Consider the following 20,376-nt stretch of genomic DNA (forward strand, 5'->3'; position numbering starts at 1 on the left):
TGCCCTGCTCCAGTTTCAAACCACTGTCCCTGCTCCTCTCACCCCAGGCCCTTCTGAGCAGTCCCTCCCCAGCCTTCCTGCAGGTTCCCTTCAGATACTGAAATGCAGCATTGAGGTCTCCCTGAAGCCTTCTCTTCCCCAGGCTGAACAGCCCCAGCTCCCCCAGCCTGTCCCCACAGCAGAGGTTCTCCAGCCTCTGATCACCTTGGTGGCCTCCTCTGGACCCTCTCCATCAGGTCTCTGTCTCTCTTGTGTTGAGGGCTCCAGAGCTGGCCACAGCCCTGCAGGTGAGGTCTCCCCAGAGCAGAGCAGAGGGGCAGGATCCTCTCTCTCCAGCTCTGGCCAAGCTGCTTTGACTGCAGCCCAGGCTGCCCTTGGCCTTCTGTGCTGCCAGTGCCCATTGCTGGCACCTGTCCAACTTCTCCCCCACCAGCACCCCCAAGGCCTTCTCTGCAGGGCTGCTCTCAACCTCCTCCTCCCCCAGCCTGGATTGGTATCGAGGACTGCCCCTACCCATGTGCAGCACCTTGCCCTTTGCCTTATTGAACCTCCTGAGGTTCTCCTGAGCTGCAGCCTATCCAGGTCCCTCTGGATGCAGCCCTGGCTGTGATGCTGTGCAGAGTTGTCCTGCATCAGGCATCTGTGTGGCACAAGTCCCCTTCTGGGACCTCTAGATGGAATGCAGAGAGTGGTTTCTTCAGGGCATGAAGCCTGATGGTGCCAGGGATAGAAGTGGGCTGGTAACCAGGAATGGGATGAGTGGGAGGCAGGGATGAGGAATGTGATGCTAGGAATGGAGGTGATTGGTACCCCAAGATAGGCTGATATGTCCTGGGATGGAGCTGACTGGTACCCAGAGGTGGCACTGAGTGGCACTCATGGATGGGCTGACATGCTGCAGTAAGAACATGGTGGGGTACCCAGGAATGGAGGTGACAGTGCCCAGGGGTGGGTGGCTGGTACCCAGGAATGGAGGTGACAGTGCCCAGGGGTGGGTGGCTGGTGCCCAAGGATGGAGGTGACAGTGCCCAGGGATGGGTGGCTGGTACCCAAGGATGGAGGTGACGGTGCCCAGGGGTGGGTGGCTGGTACCCAAGGATGGAGGTGACGGTGCCCAGGGGTGGGTGGCTGGTACCCAAGGATGGAGGTGACAGTGCCCAGGGGTGGGTGGCTGGTACCCAAGGATGGAGGTGACAGTGCCCAGGGGTGGGTGGCTGGTACCCAGGAATGGAGGTGACAGTGCCCAGGGGTGGGTGGCTGGTACCCAAGGATGGAGGTGACAGTGCCCAGGGGTGGGTGGCTGGTACCCAAGGATGGAGGTGACAGTGCCCAGGGGTGGGTGGCTGGTACCCAAGGATGGAGGTGACAGTGCCCAGGGGTGGGTGGCTGGTACCCAAGGATGGAGGTGACAGTGCCCAGGGATGGGTGGCTGGTACCCAAGGATGGAGGTGACAGTGCCCAGGGGTGGGTGGCTGGTACCCAGGAATGGAGGTGACAGTGCCCAGGGATGGGTGGCTGGTACCCAAGGATGGAGGTGACAGTGCCCAGGGATGGGTGGCTGGTACCCAAGGATGGAGGTGACAGTGCCCAGGGGTGGGTGGCTGGTGCCCAAGGATGGAGGTGACAGTGCCCAGGGGTGGGTGGCTGGTACCCAGGAATGGAGGTGACAGTGCCCAGGGATGGGTGGCTGGTACCCAAGGATGGAGGTGACAGTGCCCAGGGGTGGGTGGCTGGTACCCAAGGATGGAGGTGACAGTGCCCAGGGGTGGGTGGCTGGTACCCAAGGATGGAGGTGACAGTGCCCAGGGGTGGGTGGCTGGTACCCAAGGATGGAGGTGACAGTGCCCAGGGGTGGGTGGCTGGTACCCAAGGATGGAGGTGACAGTGCCCAGGGGTGGGTGGCTGGTACCCAGGAATGGAGGTGACAGTGCCCAGGGATGGGTGGCTGGTACCCAAGGATGGAGGTGACAGTGCCCAGGGGTGGGTGGCTGGTGCCCAAGGATGGAGGTGACAGTGCCCAGGGGTGGGTGGCTGGTACCCAAGGATGGAGGTGACAGTGCCCAGGGGTGGGTGGCTGGTACCCAGGAATGGAGGTGACAGTGCCCAGGGATGGGTGGCTGGTACCCAAGGATGGAGGTGACAGTGCCCAGGGGTGGGTGGCTGGTGCCCAAGGATGGAGGTGACAGTGCCCAGGGATGGGTGGCTGGTGCCCAAGGATGGAGGTGACAGTGCCCAGGGGTGGGTGGCTGGTACCCAAGGATGGAGGTGACAGTGCCCAGGGGTGGGTGGCTGGTACCCAGGAATGGAGGTGACAGTGCCCAGGGATGGGTGGCTGGTACCCAAGGATGGAGGTGACAGTGCCCAGGGGTGGGTGGCTGGTGCCCAAGGATGGAGGTGACAGTGCCCAGGGATGGGTGGCTGGTGCCCAAGGATGGAGGTGACAGTGCCCAGGGGTGGGTGGCTGGTACCCAGGAATGGAGGTGACAGTGCCCAGGGATGGGTGGCTGGTACCCAAGGATGGAGGTGACAGTGCCCAGGGATTGGTGGCTGGTACCCAAGGATGGAGGTGACAGTGCCCAGGGGTGGGTGGCTGGTACCCAAGGATGGAGGTGACAGTGCCCAGGGATTGGTGGCTGGTACCCAAGGATGGAGGTGACAGTGCCCAGGGGTGGGTGGCTGGTACCCAGGAATGAAGGTGACAGTGCCCAGGGGTGGGTGGCTGGTACCCAAGGATGGAGGTGACAGTGCCCAGGGATGGAGGTACTGCTGCCTGGGGATGGAGGTGAATGGTACCAGTGATGGAATTGATTGGTGCCCAGGGATCAGGAGGGCTGGATGCCATAAGTAGGGAGACTGGTACCCAAGAGTGACAGTGGCTGGCATCCAGGGGTGTGGTGACTGCTGCTCAGATGCCCAGGGATGGCAGGGACTACTACCAGGGATGGATGTGGCTTATACCCAGGAATGGAGGTTGGCTGGTGCCCAGGGATGGGGGTGGATGGTCCCAGGGATGGGATGGTTAATACCCAGGGACAGAGTGACATGCCCAGGGATGTGGTGACTGGTACTGAGGGGTGGGGAGGACTAGTACCAGGGATGGGAGTTACTGGTGCCCAGGAATGGACGTGATTGGCACCCAGGGATGCCAGGGGCTGGTACTGAGGGATGGCAGTGGCTGATACCCAACAAAACCAAGTCTTGCCCTGTCTGGTGGCTTCCCATTGTGGCACAGAGCTGCATGGGACCTATGATTGAATATAATTTGTCCCAAGGCAAAGGTTGGATGGATTTGTCCTCCAGGATCCACTCAAACTTCCTGCTTCAAAACATCCCAAGAGGAGAGAATGGGAATGGGATTTGCCCAGGTGGTTTTCCTGTCAGAAGCAGAGTGATAGAGCAAATACGGAGTAGGATTTAGTAGTGTCATCCTGGTTAGGATGGTAGTGACAACCAGGGGCTTTCCCAGCTGCATGAGCAAGTGTTCAATGTTGGGATCAGAGAATTGGGAATCAGAGAGGGGACCTCCTAAGGTCATCTAGTCCAAGCCCCTCTGCACTCAGCAGGGACATCCTCAACTAGATCAGGTTGCCCAGAGCCCTGTCCAGCCTCACCTTGAATATCTCCAGGGATGGAGCCTCAACCACCTCCATGGGCAACCTGTTCCAGTGTCCCACCACCCTCAGGGTGCAGAACTTATTCCTCACATCCAATCTAAGTCTGCTCTGCTCCAGTTTGAAGCCATTGCCTCTCATCCTGTCCCTGCAGGCCTCTGCAAACAATCTCTCTCCAGCCTTCCTGTAGCCCCCTTCAGGTACTGGCAGGCTGCTATTAGGCCTCCCTGGAGCCTTCTCTTCTCTCCCCTGAGCATTTCCCTGGCCCTCCTCTGGACCTGCTCCAGCAGCTCCAGGTCCTTCCTGTGCTGAGGGCTCCAGACCTGCACACAGCACTCCAGGTGAGGTCTCCCCAGAGCAGAGCAAAGTGGCAGAATCACCTCTCTGGCTCTGCTGCCAGTGCTGCTTTGGATGCAGCCCAGGCTGCCCTTGGCCTTCTGTGCTGCAAGCTCACACTGCCTGCTCCTGCCCAGCTTCTCCCCCCCCAGCACCCCCAAGGCCTTTTCCTCAGGGCTGCTTTCCATCCCCTCCTCCCCCAGTCTGTATTGATAGTGAGGATTGTTCCAGCCCAGGGGCAGAGCCCTGCACTTGCTCTTGTGGAACCTCCTGAGGTTCACCTGGGCTTCACCTCTCCAGCCTGTCCAGGTCCCTCTGGATGCCATCCTGTCCCTCGGGTGGATCCACAGCACCACTCAGCTTGGTGCCACCTGCACACTGCTGATGGTGCCTCAATCTCCCTCTCTCTGCCATTGATACAAATATTAACCAGCACAGGTCCCAGCACAGACCCCTGAGGGACCCCTGGAGGTGTTTCCTGGGCATGTTGGGATGGATGGAAATGTCTCCCGTTTCCTTTCAGAGCCTTTCTTCTTTTTATTCCTCAGGCTTTTGGTAGAAATAAAACCAGGTCTGCATTCAAATTCTTAAGCCTGGGCCTTCCCACCCTGGGCTTTCCAAAGCAGGGGACTGTCCCCATGGACCAGTGGCTCCCACTGTGTCCCAGCTCCCTCTAGTGGGATCTAGCCTGGGGAAAGGGAAAACAATGTATAGAAATCCCAGTTCTTTCTAGTGCCTTCCATATTGGGAATGGGGATCTCAAGGATGTGAGACAACTGCACTATGAGACCCTAGAGAATCCCATCCCAGCAGTGAGGAGCATCAGGAGCTGGGAACAAGCTGTAACAGGAGGGGGGAAACAACTTTTATTTACTTATCCTTTGAATTTTGGCACATTTTGGAGGGTTGGGATTCATTTTACTCCAAGCAGGAGTAGCTCCTCCTTCAGCAGCTGTGGGGTGAGCTGGGAAGGGCATCCTTGTCCCCAAAATGATCCAAAAGCCACTCCAGATTTTCCTAAAGAGAAGTCTTAGGGTCAAAAGAATCCCCACTGGGGAGGTCCCCCAGGGGAGGGCCGAGCTCTGACACAACTCCTTACAGTGCTGAGCTCGTTGAAATGCTGCCTGTTGGGGATCCAGGAAGGGAGTTTGGGAGTGAAATGGCATCTCCAGGGATACAGAGTTCCTTCCTCCCGTGGGATGTGATTTTAGCATCCCAGCAGGGTGGTGGCAGCACGAGTGACGCTTGCATGCCCCCAGCTTCAGCAACCCCATTCCCACCAGCACTGGGATTTGGAGGGGAAAACAAAAGAGTCCTCCAAGTGATTGCAAGTGACATCATTACATGCACCAATATCTGCAACGGCCTCAGGGTCCAGAGCTTGCTGTAATGGGTGGAATTCCTCATGGATGTCCTTCCCTGCTCACCCTTTCCCCTAAAATAGAGCAGCACGGGAGACCTCTTGTCCTTTGCTGAGAGGCCAGGCATGGTTTGGGGGGTTGCATTTCCAATGCCAGAGGGAAAAAACAAGGGGGGAATCTCCTCTCTCAGCGCCCCCAGCCTGGATTTGGGGTGCAGCCAATTCCCCCCTTAAGCCTCCAGTGCCAAATTGCCTTTGGGGTTTGGGGAGCATCTTTGCAACGCTGGTACAAGTTTGAGGATGGGGTTGAGCCCTTTGACTTCATCCCAAGGGAACAAAATGGTTTTCTTGGGAGGATTTGGGAGGGGTTTGGTTTTGTTTGGAGGGTTGTTGTTTGGTTGGTTTGTTTTTTTTTGGGGGGGAGAGTTGGGAGGTGGAAGAAAACACCCAAGTTAACCGAACCGAAAAAGCTGGTCCGAGAGGAAATCTAAAGGTGTTTACTAAGAGCTGTGCTGCTAAAAATAACTAGCTCATATTTTAGACTGCCCTAAAAATAGGGCCAGCGCGGCTGGAGTGGCCAAACACTCCCAGGAATTTCCTGTGGGATGCGGGCGGCTCACAGGGGGGTCCGGGCTCGGCGGCCGGCAGGGAGGGTTCGGCAGCGCTCCGTCTTCGTTCTTTCCTGGGTGATCGGCGAGATAACTTCGGCTGGGCCCCTTGAATGCACAGCCTGACTCCTTCCCTCGTTTGGGCAGTGACTGGGTTAACCCTTCTCCACCCGTCCTTCCGCAGGGATGCATCCCAAAAAAACTTGGGTCGAGCCCAAAGCTCAGCCTTGATAGTGGGCACCGGCGAGGCTGATCGCAAGGCTGCTGCGAGGAAGACGCTGCCTGAAGCAAAAGGGATTGATGCAAGGACGGTGTCTGGGGAAAGGGGAATTGTGGATGGAGGGATGCCCCCTGCTTGCTCCAGGGAGCAGCAATCCCATGGGAATTTGGCTGGAGGGCGTTGCTGCAGGCGGCGCGCCTGGGTCCCGGCGGAGTTGCGGCACCGCCTCCCAGGCCAGCTGGGGTTGGGGCTGCAGGTTAAATGAGGCAGGGATCGCAGGAGGAGCGCGTTTGGGAGTGCAAAGCAAAGGGATCAGGGGTTAGAACCCGGCTGGATCAGGGAATGTGCAGAGGGACCTGGAATTGCAGCCCAAATGGGTCTGGGATTGCAAGAGGAGTGAGTTTGGTATTGCAGACCGGATGGATCAGAGATTTCAGTGCAGATGGGCCTGGAATTGCAGCCCAATGGATCTGGGATTGCAACAGCGGTGGGTTTGGGATTCCAAAGCAGGGGGATCAGGGGTTGGAATACAGGTAGATCAGGGAGTTCAGTGCAGATGGACCCAGAATTGCAGCCCAAATTGATCTGGGATTGCAAGAGGAGTTGGTGTGGGATTTCAGACCAGATGGATTAGGGGCTGGAACCCAGATGGGTCAGGGAAGGTGCAGAAGGGCCTGGAATTGCAGCCCAAATAGATCTGGGATTTGAACAGCAGTGGGTTTGGGATTGCAAAGTAGGGAGATCAGGGGTTGGGACCCAGAGGGATCAGGTATTTTAGTGAAGATGGGCCTGGAATTGCAGCCCAAATGGATCTGGGAATGCAACAGGAGTGGGTTTGGGATTACAACAGGAATGGATTTCAGATTGCAACAGGAATGGGATTGGGATTTCACAAACTGGGTGGATCAGGGACTGCAAATCAAGTGGGTTTGAGATTGCAACCCAAATGGATCAATGAATGAATAGCAGATAGGTCCAGAATAATTCCCCAAATTCATCTGGGGTTGCAACAGGAATGGGTTTGGGATCACAACCTGGATGGATCAGGGACTGCAGCACAAGTGGGTTTGGGATTGCAAACCAAGTGGGTTTGAGATTGCAACCCAGATGAATTAAGGAACAAAGAGCAGATGGGTCCAGAACTGCAGCCCAAATGGGTCTGAGAGTGCAAGAAGAGTGGGTTTGGGATTGCAACAGGTAGTGAGTTTGGAATTGTAGACCAGAGGGATCAGGGGTTGGAACCCAGAGGGATCAGGGATTTCAGTGCAGAAGGGTCTGGAATTGCAGCCCACAAGGACCTGGGATTGCAACAGGAATGAGTTTGGGATTGCAACCGAGGTGGATCAGGGACTGCAAACCAAATGGGTTTGGGATTGCAAACCAGATGGATCCAGGATTTCAGTGCAGATGAGTCCAGAATTGCAGCCCAAATGGGTCTGGGATTGCAACAAGAATGGGATTGGGATCGCAACAAAACTCAGATGGATCAGGAAATGAAGCGTAGGTGGGTCCAGAATTGCAGCCCCAATGTGCCTGGGATTGCAACAGGAATGGGATTGGGATCATAGCTCAGATAGATCAGGGACTGCAAACCAATTTGGTTAGAGATTAAAATCCAGATGGACCCAGATGGGATTGCAAACCAAGTGGTTTTGGGATTGCAACCCAGATAAGCCTGGGACTGCAATGCAGATGGACTCACAATTGCAAACCAAGTGGGTTTGGGGTTACAACCCAAATGGATCCAAAACTGCAACCCAAGTGGGTTGGGTCAACTCAAATGGGTCTGGGATTGCAACCCAGATGAGTCTGGGATTGCAGTTTACATGGACCCAGTGCTGCAGCCTTGATGGGTTTGGGATTGCAACAGGAATGGCTTGGGGACTGCAACCCAAATGAACCCAGGACTGCAATGCAGATGGACCTGATGACTCTGGGGTTACAGCCCAAGTGGATCCAGAACTGCAGCCCAAGTGGATTCAGGATTGCAACCAGATGGGTTGGGGATTGCAACAGGAATGGGTTTGGAATTGCAGCCAGATGGGCCTGGGATTGGAACCCAAATAAGCCCAAGATTGCAAAACAAATGGGTCTGGGGTTGCAAAACCCTGAGTGGTCCAGTATTGCAACCCAGATGGCCACAGGATTGTAACCCAGATGGATCTGAGACTGAAATAGAAATAGGTCTGGGATTGGATCCCAGAAGAGCCAGGATTGTGACCCAGTTGGTTCTGGGATTGCAGCCCAGATGGCTCTGGGATTGCAGCCCAGAAGTACTCAGGATTGCAGCCCAGGTGGACCTGTGTTTGGAATCCAAATTATTTGCAACAGAAATAGGTCTGGGATTGCAGCTCAGATAGGTCTGGGATTACAACAGAAATTAATCTGGGATTGGATCCCAGAAGAGCCCAGGGTTGTAACCCAGGTGAGCCCAGGATTGCAGCTGAGATGGTTTTGGGATTGCAACCCAAGTGGGTCTGGAATTGGAACCCAGAATGGCCCAGGATTGCAACCCATCTTGCTCTGGGATTGTAGCTCAGATGAGTCTGGGATTACAACAGTAATGAATCTGGGATTGGAGCCCAGAAGAGCCCAGGACTGCAAATCAGATGGGTCCAGGACAGCAGTTTTGGGATTGCAGACCAGTCAGGTGTGGAATTGGAACCCAGAATGCTCCAGGACTGCAACTCAGTTGGTTCTGGAATTGCAGCCCAGTTGGTTCTGGGATTGCAGCCCAGAAATGTCCAGGATCGCAGCCCAGTTGGGTCTGGCATGACAATGTAGATGTGCCCAAGGTTGCTGTGGGGCTGGGGGATTGCATCAGCAATGAGTTTGGGATTAAATCCAAGAAGAGCTCAGGATTACAACGTAAGTGGGACCAAGATTACAACTCAAAGGGATCCGGGACCACAACCCAGACACATCTGGGATTACAACAGGGATGGTGCTGCAGGAGCTGCTGCCTTGCAAACATCCTCATTACCCTTGATGCAATTACATGCAGCCCAGGCACCCCTCCTGCCCACACCAGGTGCTGTAAATCCCTCATCTTGATCCCAGTGCCAGGGTTTATTTAAGGCTGCTGCAGCTTCTTTCTCATTATATGCACTGCGTTAGTCGTTCTCTGCCATGCAACCCGGGGAGGCTACCTGAGGGGGGCTGAGGACCCATCCCAGGCACCCTCCCCGCAGTGAGATCCTCATCATCTTCATTACCAAGAGGAAATGTATTGGTTGCAATGGGAGGATGCAGCCCTGCTGCACGCTGTTGCTGTGGAAACAGGGTGAGCAGCTAATTAGGTTTAATTAACGAAGCAGGAGGGGAGTGTTCCAAATGGATCCCGGAGCAAAGCAGGGCTGTGGGTGCTGAGGTGGAACCGTCTTGCTCTGTGCCTCAGTTTCACTGTCTGCAAGGCTGGGAAGGGGTTAGGGGGAGGAGATGTGGGTGTGGATATTTGATGATGATTTGATGATGTGGTGATGATGATGATGATGGTGGAGCCCTCAAGCGTGCCTAGCACCAAAATTTGGTTGATCATGGAGATCTTTTCCAACCAAAACTCCTCCATGCTTCTATAAAACCAGCATCATCCCACCCCCTAAGAAAACATCACCACCTCCTCCTCCCACCAACCATCATCATCCTCTCGAGCAAAGCTTCTCCAGCAGCATCCCTCTGGCAAAGGATCTGGCCCTGCCCTGCATCCACAGCTCGCGTGTGTATGTGTGTGTGTGTGTGGTGTGCGTCTGTGTGGGCATAGCTCTGCCTCCATCGCTCCGACTGCTGCCGGAGAAGAAACGCAGGGGGCCGGCAGGGGGAGGTGGTGGCGGGGGACGACGACCCTCCTGCCGCCAGGGGCGCAGGCGCAGGCATCTTGCAGGGCTTTGATTTTTTTTTTTGTCATCTATCTATCTATCTATCTATCTATCTATCTATCTATCTATCTATCTATCTATCTATCTATCTATCTATCTATCTATCCATCCATCCATCCATCCATCCACACACATCTCTACTTAAATGATCTCTCTCCTCCATCTCTACACCCCAAACCTACCGCTATAAACAGCTCCTCTTCTTTCCCCCCTTCCTCCTCCTCCTTCCCTTTGCTGCATCCCAAAAAACAACGGTTTTATTTTTTCTTATTTAATATTTTTCCCCCCCTTCCTTCAAGGAGGTGAATCTGGAGAAGGGATTCCCAGATTTATATCTCTCCCCCCCTCCCCATTTTATTTATTTATTTAGTTAATTAATTTTTCCCCTGCCTTCCTCCAAGAAGGTGAATCTGGAGAAAAGATTCCCAGATTTATATCCCTCCCCCCTCCCCAGTTATTTTATTTTATTATATTTTATTTCTGCCTTCCTCCAAGGAGGTGAATCTGGAGAAGGGATTCCCAGATTCCTATCTCCCCCTTCCCCCCACTTATTATTTACCTCTTTTTTCCCCCCCCTCTCGATTCCTTGGGCCGTGTGGGACGGATCGAGCTCCCTTCTCCTCCTCCTCCTCCATCCCCCCTTCCTCCTCCTCCTCCTCCCCTCCAACACCTCCCCAGGACCCCGCATGCTGCAGATGGTGAGGACTCTGGCGCAGTTCACCATCGCGCTGGAGGACATGAGAGACATCGGGGATGGAATCGACGCGGCCTTGGCCGCCTCCGGGCTTGGCGGGGCAGCCGAGGAGCTCCCGGAGAAGGGTCGTGGTGGTACTGAGGTGATGAACAAAAAGGGTGATGGAGTGGTTTGGGGAGGGGGCTGAAGGGGGTAATTAGGGGTTCTCTGGAGCCCGGGGGCGGGGGGGGGAGGGGGCTGTGCATGGATGTGTCATGGTGGGACACGTGTGAGGGGGTTGAGTCCCCAAGCCTGGATGTGTTTCAGGGTGGTTTGGATGTGGTGCCTGGGGGCTGTGGTTGGAGGGGGTGAACTTTGTAAGAGTGAGGTTCTGGGTTGGACTTGGTTGATCCTGAGGGTCTTTTCCAACCTGGATGGGGATTCTGTGATGATTCTGTGTGCGTTGCTGAGAGCTGCGGGGTTTGGACCACAATTGCCACGGCAACGGTGCCTCCATCCTCATCCTCAGCCCCAGCCTCATCCTCAGTTCCATTCTCCTCCTCATCCTGCTGCCTCCCTGGGGTTCTCCACCAGAGGGTGATGGTGTGGGGGTGCTGCAGCCATTGCTCATTGCTGCTATTCTCCTTCCCCCCCCCCCCCCCCAACCCTCCCGGTTCTCATTTACACCCCTGAGGCTCTGGCAGCCCCAGTGTGGTAGGGACTGATCCATTGTGGTAGGGGCTGATCCTGAGGGTGCTGAGTGTCTTGGGGCTGAGGGTAGAATGAGGTTTGGGTTCGACAGGGTGTCCCCAAGGAGAGCAGAGAGAAGCTAAAGGGGGAGGCAGCATCAGCCCCGCAAGGGAGAGGCTTTGCTGGGGTGAGGGGTGCAGTGGGATGCATCCTGCCCACGCCTGGGTACAACTTCACCTTGCCAGGATGATGCCTTTCCCGCAATTCCTGCTGGTCCCAGTGTGAATTCCCCCCCTTCCCCGCTGGGATAATAATGCTGCTGGAATGGTGGGGAAAAAAATCCCATTGCCAACAGTTGGGCCTCATCCTGCATCTCTTCACCCTTGCAAATTCCCAGCAGCCAGTGCAACGTGGTGCTCAGCCTGTCCAGCTCAGTGATCCATCCCTGTGCTTCCATCCCAAGTTGGAACAGCTCTGGGAGACTCTGGGAATGTCAGGTTGAGGCAGGGAATGACAGGTGGTCAGAGGGTTGGGTCAACTGAGGCAGGAATGAGGTGGGATCCCTCAAGCCCATTCTCTGGTGGGTGTCTTTCAATCCATCATTACAAGCAATTACTCCAGCAGTGAGAGTGTTGATGAGCCTTCAGTTTGGAGTGCAGTGGGGATGTCTGCGCTGGTGTCCTTCAGCATCACTATGGCTTGGGGTGGAGGTCAGATTCCCTGGGTGGGGGGAGGGCTTGGACTTGACACCAGAATATTTGACTCTACACAGCAGCTTCCCCCTTGCTTGGCTGAGAAGATCAATATCAGCTTGGTGAGCAAGTGGGGTAAACTGAGGCATGGCTCTGTTCCTGAGCACCAAGCAGGATGTGGCCAAGATCCTTTCCCATTGCTCCTTGGAGACACACCAGGGAGATCATAGAATGGTTTGGGTTGGAAGGGACCTTAAAGATCATCCAGATCCAACATCCCTGCCATGGGCAGGGACACCTCCTACTAGCCCAGGTTGCTCAAGGCCTCATCCAACCTGGCCTTGAACATCTCCAGGGAGGAAAATCATAGAATTGTTAGAGTTGGAAGGGATTTCAAGGATCATCCAGTTTCAACCCCCTGCCATGGGCGGGGACACCTCACACCAGAGCAGGTTGCTCACAGCCACATCCAGCCTGGCCTTAAAAAACTCTAGGGATGAGGCTTCCACCACCTCCCTGGGCAACCTGTGCCAGGGTCTCGCCACCCTCCTGGGGAAGAACTTCTTCCTAACATCCAGTCTGAATCTACCCACTTCGAGTTTTGCTCCATCCCCCCCAGTCCTATCACTCCCTGACACCCTCAAATGTCCCTCCCCAGCTTTCCTTCAGATACTGGAAGGCCACAAGAAGGTCTCCTCAGAGCCTTCTCTTCTCCAGACTGCACAACCCCAGCTCTCTCAGTCTGTCTCCATAGCAGAGCAGCTCCAGCTCTCTGCTCCTCCTTGTGGCCCTTCTCTGGACACCTTCCAGCACCTCCAGATCCTTCCTGGAATAGAGGCTCTGGAACTGGACACAGTGCTCCAGGTGTGGTCTCAGCAGACTGGACTAGATGGGGAGATACTGGATACTGGAAGGCCACAATTAGGTCTCCTAGGAGCCCTCTCTTCTCCAGACTGCACAACCCCAACTCTCTCAGTCTGTCCTCACAGGAGAAGAGCTCCAGCCCTCTGCTCATCCTCGTGGTCCTTCTCTGGAAGGAGAAATCCACAACCTCCCTGGGCAGCTTGTTCCAGTGACCTCCACCCATGGTTAGAATCATAGAGCTGTTGAGGTTGGAAGAGACCTTTGAGGTCATCAAGTCCAACATCTAAATGGATGGTTCCTGTGGTTGCAGGGCAGCTTTATGGCACACATGTCTCCATATGTGTCCCCAACAGCCCATCATGGCTGGGGGATGTGGCCTTGTCCCACAAGGAGGTGGGGGACACAGCAGTTTGGTTGCTTCAGAAGCCCCTGGAGAGGCAGTGGCTCATGGAAACCTGGTCCCAGTGCACAGTGGTGGCCTGATGGCACATCTCTGCACCCAGGGCTGTTGGTGGTATCTCTGTAGCCAAGACTCTTGGGGTGTCCAAGCATCCAAGATCTTTGGGTGGTTCCTGTTCACAGAGGCTTTGGGACCTCTGTGCATGTGCAGCGTTTGGGATGTCCCTGCTCCCATAACCTTTGTGTTGTCAGTGTTAATGGGACCCTTTGAGCCTGCACTGGGTCTTCTTCACACCCCAGGGCCTTTGGGACATCTCTGCTCTTGGTTTTTGGCTGGCTGTGGTGGCCAAGGGGTGACATCCCTGCACCCAGGCCTCTTGTGGTGTCTGAGAAGCCAGGACCTTAGGAGGGTCCTTTTCTTCATTCAGGGCTCTTGAGGCATCCCTGCATCCACAACCTTTGGAATGTCCCAGGTGTGCCTTCTGGATGTCCCTGCACCCAAGAACTTTGGGGCATCTCTGCCCCAATAGCCCTGGGTGTATCAAAGCCCACAGGACCTTTGGGGTGTCCTTGCACCCACAACTTGCTGTTTCTCTGCACCCAGGAGCTTTGGGGTGTCCCTGCATCCAAAGCTTGGGGTGTCTCTTCACCAAGGGCCTTTGGATGGTCTCCAGCAACAGGACCCAGCTCTTGGGACCATCATCTCCTTTCCTAGGGTCATCAGAGGCCCTCTGCACCCGAAACATTTGGGGTGTCACATCCAGGGTCTCTGGAGAAGCCACACCATCCAAACCTTTGAGGTGTCTCTGGATCATTTCTGCACCCAGAGCTTTTGGGGTCTCAGGGGTGTGGTTTTACTCCATACTTTTGGGGTGTCTCACAGCCCTCAGGGTCTCTGGAGCAGATCCACACACAGTTTTTGGGGTATCTCTGCCCTCAGGGTCTCTGGAGCATCTCATACCCAAAACTTTTGGGGCATGTCTACATTCAGAGTCTTTGGAGCATCTCTGCACCCCAAACCCTGTGCTCTGGAGCATGTTACCCGTAGGTTGCTCTGCAGGGACACCCCCTTGGGTGCTGCACTCAAGGTGGGTCTCCAAGCCTCAGCACCAAGACCCCGACCCACCTGCTTCCCAAGGGCTGACAAACCATCCCCTCCCTCACCCCCTCTCCATCCCGTTCCACCACCCCGCGAATCCCCTGGCTAGGGGTCCGCATCCCGGCGCCGGGGTGCTGGGGCGGGAGGTGAATTCCTACGGGACCGCTCCGAGCCAAGGCGCCCGCGGAGAGCCGGAGGGCGTCGGGACCGACCCATGTAGGGCTGTGAGCTCCGGGGCGGGCTCCTGACGCTGCCGAGGAGGAAAGCAGGCAGTGTCTGTACGCTCGGTGTCATGTACTTCCTAATCCTCCCGGATTCCTCCATCGGGCTGGAGCGGGAGCAGAGGGGGGAGCTGGAGGCCAGCCGGCCGCCTCCCGGACCTCGCAGCCGCCCCGAGCGAGCCACCGACGGCCACTACGTTGCTCCTCTCCGTCGTGCCGTCGTGTCACCACCCCCCACCCCGCCCCCCAAAAACTCATCTTGTGCTTCTGTCCCCCTTTCCTTCCCGGGTAGGACATGAGGAAACACGTCATCATGACGCTGCTGGACACCGAGCAGTCCTATGTGGAGTCCTTGCGCACCTTGATGCAGGTAAGGTGGCAGGGCCGGGGGCGGTGGCGCCCTCCCCTCCCCCTTGCCTCCCCTCCCCCCGCCCCAAATGCCTCGTGGTGTGTAGCCCTCCCTTGCTTGGCCCCGGCACCCCCAAGTCGCAGCCCTCAAGCTGTGGGTCCCCTGCCAGCACCGAGGTGGCGCAGGAGTGGGTTGGGAAGGGGTGGCAGCGCGGGCTGGTGGGGGGCGGTGGGCATCAGGGTGGCAGTGGTGGCAGCAGTGGGGTGTAGGGGTCACATCTGTCCCCCCAAATGAAGCCTGCAAAGTTCCTGGTGGGTTGTCACCTGGCAGGTGGTGTGTCCACAAGCCCCTTCCAGTGCTTGACGCCAGCCCCCTCCCAAAGCTCTCTTCGGCAACCTCATCTCCTGGTTGCTGATGACCCTGCCATGGTGGGAGACCCTTTACACCCCCAGTACCCATGCCCCCCCCCCCCCCCCCCCTTCTCTGCTCGACTTTACCATCTTCAGCCATGGGCTGAGGCTTCTTCTCCATTCCTGGGTTGTACTTTGTTTTCACTAAGCTGGTTCCAAAGCTCCCCCTGGAGCAACCTGGCCCCAGGGCCCACCCCACGTTTGAGATGTTAATGAAGGTGTTTCAGGTTGATGGTGGTCAACGCCCTGGAGACTAAGGTCAGACTTGGCTTAGGTGTGGGTTGTCCAACCACATGTCTGCAAGTGGAAACACCGAGAGGAGCAGAGCTCTGTTCTGCTCCATAGAAAGCAGTGTCTGCAGGACATCTGCCGGGCATGGCCCTGAGGACCTCAATCCCAACACCCAGCCAGGCTTTTCAAAACATGGTGGACCCAGAGATGCTCTACCAGATGTTGTTGCAGGAGGGAAGGACCCTTTGAGGCTGCTCCTAGTGCAGATGTTGGCTTGGGGGTGCAAGAGGACCCCGGCTCTGGGGCTTATCCAGGCAGGGTTTAGGGTCTGGTGGTGCCCCTGGTGATCTTGGCATGGATGGAGGCTGTCCCTTGGGCTGTGCCCTCCTCTGAGGTGGGACAGGAGGCTGGTTGGAGGGGACAGCCGTGCTGGGGTCAGTGGTTCCTCACTGGAGGGACTGGGTGGGCATGAATGGAGGCCATGGTGGGCATGAATGGAAGGCCCAAACCCTTGCCCATGGGATATGTCCTGGCACGGTAAAACCAGGGGGATCTGGCTTTCTGGGGAGAGAGTCACAGGGCTCCAGATGCCCCCAGCTCCCCATCTCAGCTGGCACCAGGTGCTTGGATCCATCATGGTGTGGCCTGGTGGCGCGTAGCATGGTGGCTACCGAGGGCAAGGACTACCTTGGAGCATGATCTTCCGTCCAAGCCAGATGGTACATGAGCAAGCCCTGCCTGCTCTCCCTGTATGCTGAGGTGGAAGCTGTCTCTGTGCTCTTCTTCCCCATCTGCTCCTTGCTCCCCTAGTTTCATAGTGGGTGGGATGTGTGGCACAGCCCGGCCCTTCTCCTGATAGAGGAGCTGGGCCACCGCAGGGCAGGTGAAGTGGGTTAGGGGCCTCAGGAAGGGTTTGGCTCTTCTGACTTGGGTCTCCATGAGATATCTACCATCACCTTGGGATGGAGGTTTGCCAGCTTGGATGGAGATGTTTGAAGCCACTCCAGGTGGGTCCTGTCCTCACTGATCATCTCCATGATCCTTCCAACATCCTTGAAGGGCACTGGCATCTCATACAGGTCAGGCTGGGGAGGTGTCAAGGAGGTTCAGAAGACCTTCCTCATCCTGCATTCCTTGCAGATTCCTGAGGGCACCATCCCTGCCCTTCCCATGGGAAAGGGCTTTCCCAGCAGAGCTTCCCACCCAGCCTTGCAGAGGACCTGCTTTTCCTGCTAGCTCTGAGCCATTGCCCAAGAGAGGCTGCTGGGTGAAGTGGTCCAGGGTTTGATCCACAGCATCTACCCTGCTGGTTCAAAACATCCTAAATCCCACCAGGAATGCACCAGATTTGGCCCCCAAGGTCATGCTGCCATGACTTCCCAGCTGGGTCAGGCTGTGTAGGAGATGGAGGTGACCAGGCCTCATGACAGCAGAGATTTGGAGGCCCTCAGGGGCTGTGGCTGGAGGACAGAGGATGTGGGAGGTTCTCCTGGAGACTTGCCATAGGGATGCATCAAGTGGGATGGGATGCAGGAAAACTGAGGGGGTGCAAAACCTGCTGGGACACTGTGTGGTCTTTCTGCTGAGTCAAGGAACCCAGTGTTCACTGGAGGAAGTCCCTGCTGCAGGATGCCATGGAGCTCCATCTGCACACGGGTGGAAAAACTTCTCGTGGGAGGGGTGGGAAAAGCAATACCCAGGGACCTCGAGGGCCTTTTGATTCGTCACCCTTAGGGTTACATGAAGCCACTGAAGCAACCAGAGAACTCCTTGCTGTGTGACCCATCACTGGTGGATGAGATCTTCGACCAGATCCCCGAGCTGCTGGAGCACCACGAGCAGTTCCTGGAGCAGATCCACGACTGTGTGCAGAACTGGCACGAGAAGCAGAAAGTGGGAGACCTCCTCGTGCAGTCGGTAGGTCACAGAACCACAGAATCAGCAGCAAGGTTGGGAAAGACCTCAGAGATCATCAAGTCCAACCTATTACCTAATCCCTAACACCTCCTGACAACTAAGCCATGGCTCCAAGTGCCAAATCCAATCCTGTTTTGAACACCTCCAGGGATGGTGACTCCACCACCTCCCTGGGCAGCACATCCCAATGGCCAATTACTCTCTCTGGGAAGAACTTTCTCCTCACCTCCAGCCTCAGCTTCCCCTGGTGCAGCTTGAGACTGTGTCCTCTTGTTCTATTGCTGCTTGCCTGGGAGAACAGACCAACCCCCACCTGGCTACAACTGCCTTTCAGGAAGCTGTAGAGAGCAATAAGGTCTCCCCTGAGCCTCCTCTTCTCCAGGCTAAGCAACCCCAGCTCCCTCATCTGCCTCACAGGGCTGTGCTCCAGACCCCTCCCCAGCCTCGTTGCCCTTCTCTTTTCACATGCAAGTATCTCAGTGTCCTGAGGGCCCCAGAACTGGACACAGGACTCAAGGTGTGGCCTAACCAATGCAGAGTACAGGGGCACAATGACCTCCCTGCTCCTGCTGGCCACACTATTCCTGATGCAGGCCAGGATGCCATTTGCCTTCTTGGCCACCTGGGCACACTGCAGGCTCATGTTCAGCTGCTGTCAATCAGCACTCCCAGGTCCCTCTCTGCCTGGCTGCTCTCCAGCCACTCTGACCCCAGCCTGTAGCTCTGCATGGGGTTGTTGTGGCCAAAGTGCAGCACCCTGAACTTGGACTCCACTTATCTGCCCAGCCTCACGGTGGGGGCTGGCTTTTCCCCTGACTGGGGGAGAACCCAGATGTATTTGTTCTTGGGGGATGGCCCCCAGCAGGGAAAGGTTTTTTGGAGCAGGAGGCAGGGGAGTGATTAAAGGGTGGGTTGGAGAACAGGGAGACGATCTCCAGGCCTGATGTCTGCTTAGCTTAAGGAGGAGCAAGGACCTGGCCGGGTCTGCAGCTCCAGGGTTCTGCCTGGAAGGGAGGAGGCTGAGCCCTCCCCACAGCAGCCCACAGCCAGGATTAACCCTTGGGACAGCTTCTTCCAGGAGGTCCATGCTCAATCTAGCCCCTTTACTTTTCTGCTCCCAGTTCTCCAAGGACGTGCTGGTGAACATCTACTCTGCCTACATCGATAACTTCCTCAACGCCAAGGATGCTGTCAGGATTGCCAAGGAAGCCCGGCCAGCATTCATGAAGTTCCTTGAGGTGGGTCCTGGGTCTTCTCCCCATCGATGATGTCCACCTGCAAGGCTGCTGACAGGGCAGGGTGGGGTTAGTGAGACCAAGCTGGTAGCCTGTGGGGCACACTGGGATTTTTCCCTTGTTGCCTTTATTGCAAAGAGGTTAGGTTGGGATGAGCCTGGGGTCACTTGAGCTGGTGTAAAAGGAGTCACCCCGACCCCAAATGGCTGTTGCTGGGCTGGTAGGACTCTCAGTCCCTGCTTTATCCCACCTGATGGACCTGTCCTTCTCCTTCCACATGGTGTTCTGCAGCAAAGCATGAGGGAGAACAAGGAAAAGCAGGCTCTGTCTGACCTGATGATCAAACCAGTGCAGAGGATCCCCCGCTATGAGCTGCTGGTGAAGGTGGGTTGCAAGCAGATGGGGGGCAGGCAGGGGAGCATCTGTGCTGTGCCAGGAGCTGGTGGAGTCACCATCCTGGGAGGTGTTCAAGAAATGTGTGCACATGGTGCTTGGTGACACAGTTAGATAGCCATGGTGGTGTTGGGTTGATGGTTGGGCTGGTTGATCTTGGAGGTCCTTTCCAACCCAAACAATTCCATGATTCTATGACCATGACTGCTGTTCACTTCCACATATTGGGAGCTTTTAGGGGGTCTCAAACCTCTCCTGGCCCCTTTTTTCCATCCCTTGACAAAGTTGGTGTCCCTAAGCCTGCATGTGGCTCTGCCTTCCCAGGGATGGTCACGCTAAGGGCTGTCAGCCAACTGTTTCCCAAACCTTTGTGCTGGGAGATTGGACATTGTTGGCACCATTCTGGGATCAGTCACACTGCTCTGTGCCTCAGTTTCCCTGTGCCAGGGTCACTTTCTTTGATGCTGGGGCTGGTGGGGATGTGCTTTCAGAAGATCACAGAATGGGTTGGAAGGGACCTTCTAAGATCATAGAATCATAGAATCGTCTCAGTTGGAAGGGACCTCCAAATGCCATCTACTCTGACATCCTCACAGTCAGCAGGGACATCCTCAACTAGCTCAGGTTGCCCAGAGCCCTGTCCAGCCTCACCTTGAATATCTACAGGGATGGGGCCTCAAGCACCTCCCTGGGCAACCTGTTCCAGTGTTCCACCACCCTCATGGTAAAGAACTTGTTCCTCACATCCAATCTAAATCTGCTCTGCTCCAGTTTGAAGCTATTGCCTCTCATCCTGTCCCCACAGGCCTTTGCAAACAGTCTCTCTCCATCCTTCCTGTAGCCCCCTTCAGGTACTGGCAGGCTGCTCTTAGGTCTCCCCAGAGCCTTCTCTTCTCCAGGCTGAACACCCCCAGCTCCCTCAGCCTGGCCTCAGAGCAGAGCTGCTCCAACCCCCTGAGCATTTCCCTGGCCCTCCTCTGGACCTGCTCCAGCAGCTCCAGGTCCTTCCTGTGCTGAGGGCTCCAGAGCTGCACACAGCACTCCAGGTGAGGTCTCCCCAGAGCAGAGCAAAGTGGCAGAATCACCTCTCTGGCTTTGCTGCCAACGCTGCTTTGGATGCAGCCCAGGCTGCCCTTGGCCTTCTGTGCTGCAAGCTCACACTGCCTGCTCCTGGCCAGCTTCTCCCCCGCCAG

General features: G+C 56.1%; 1 protein-coding gene across 2 annotated transcripts in view; it reads left to right on the top strand.

The window, feature by feature from the left end:
• Positions 1-20,376, top strand: part of ARHGEF17 (Rho guanine nucleotide exchange factor 17) — a 60,861-nt gene that overhangs the window by 20,030 nt on the left and 20,455 nt on the right. For both annotated transcript variants that reach the window (XM_068139209.1, XM_068139210.1), the window contains exons 2-5: positions 14,941-15,018; positions 17,373-17,555; positions 18,677-18,793; positions 19,082-19,174. In XM_068139209.1, coding sequence (XP_067995310.1) covers positions 14,941-15,018; positions 17,373-17,555; positions 18,677-18,793; positions 19,082-19,174 — 471 coding nt within the window. The remainder of the gene's footprint in view (positions 1-14,940; positions 15,019-17,372; positions 17,556-18,676; positions 18,794-19,081; positions 19,175-20,376) is intronic.

Source organism: Melanerpes formicivorus, unplaced genomic scaffold (genome assembly GCF_026170545.1).
Source record: "Melanerpes formicivorus ecotype bairdi unplaced genomic scaffold, bMelFor1.0.p_v2 SCAF_1, whole genome shotgun sequence".
Classification (NCBI taxonomy): domain Eukaryota; kingdom Metazoa; phylum Chordata; class Aves; order Piciformes; family Picidae; genus Melanerpes; species Melanerpes formicivorus.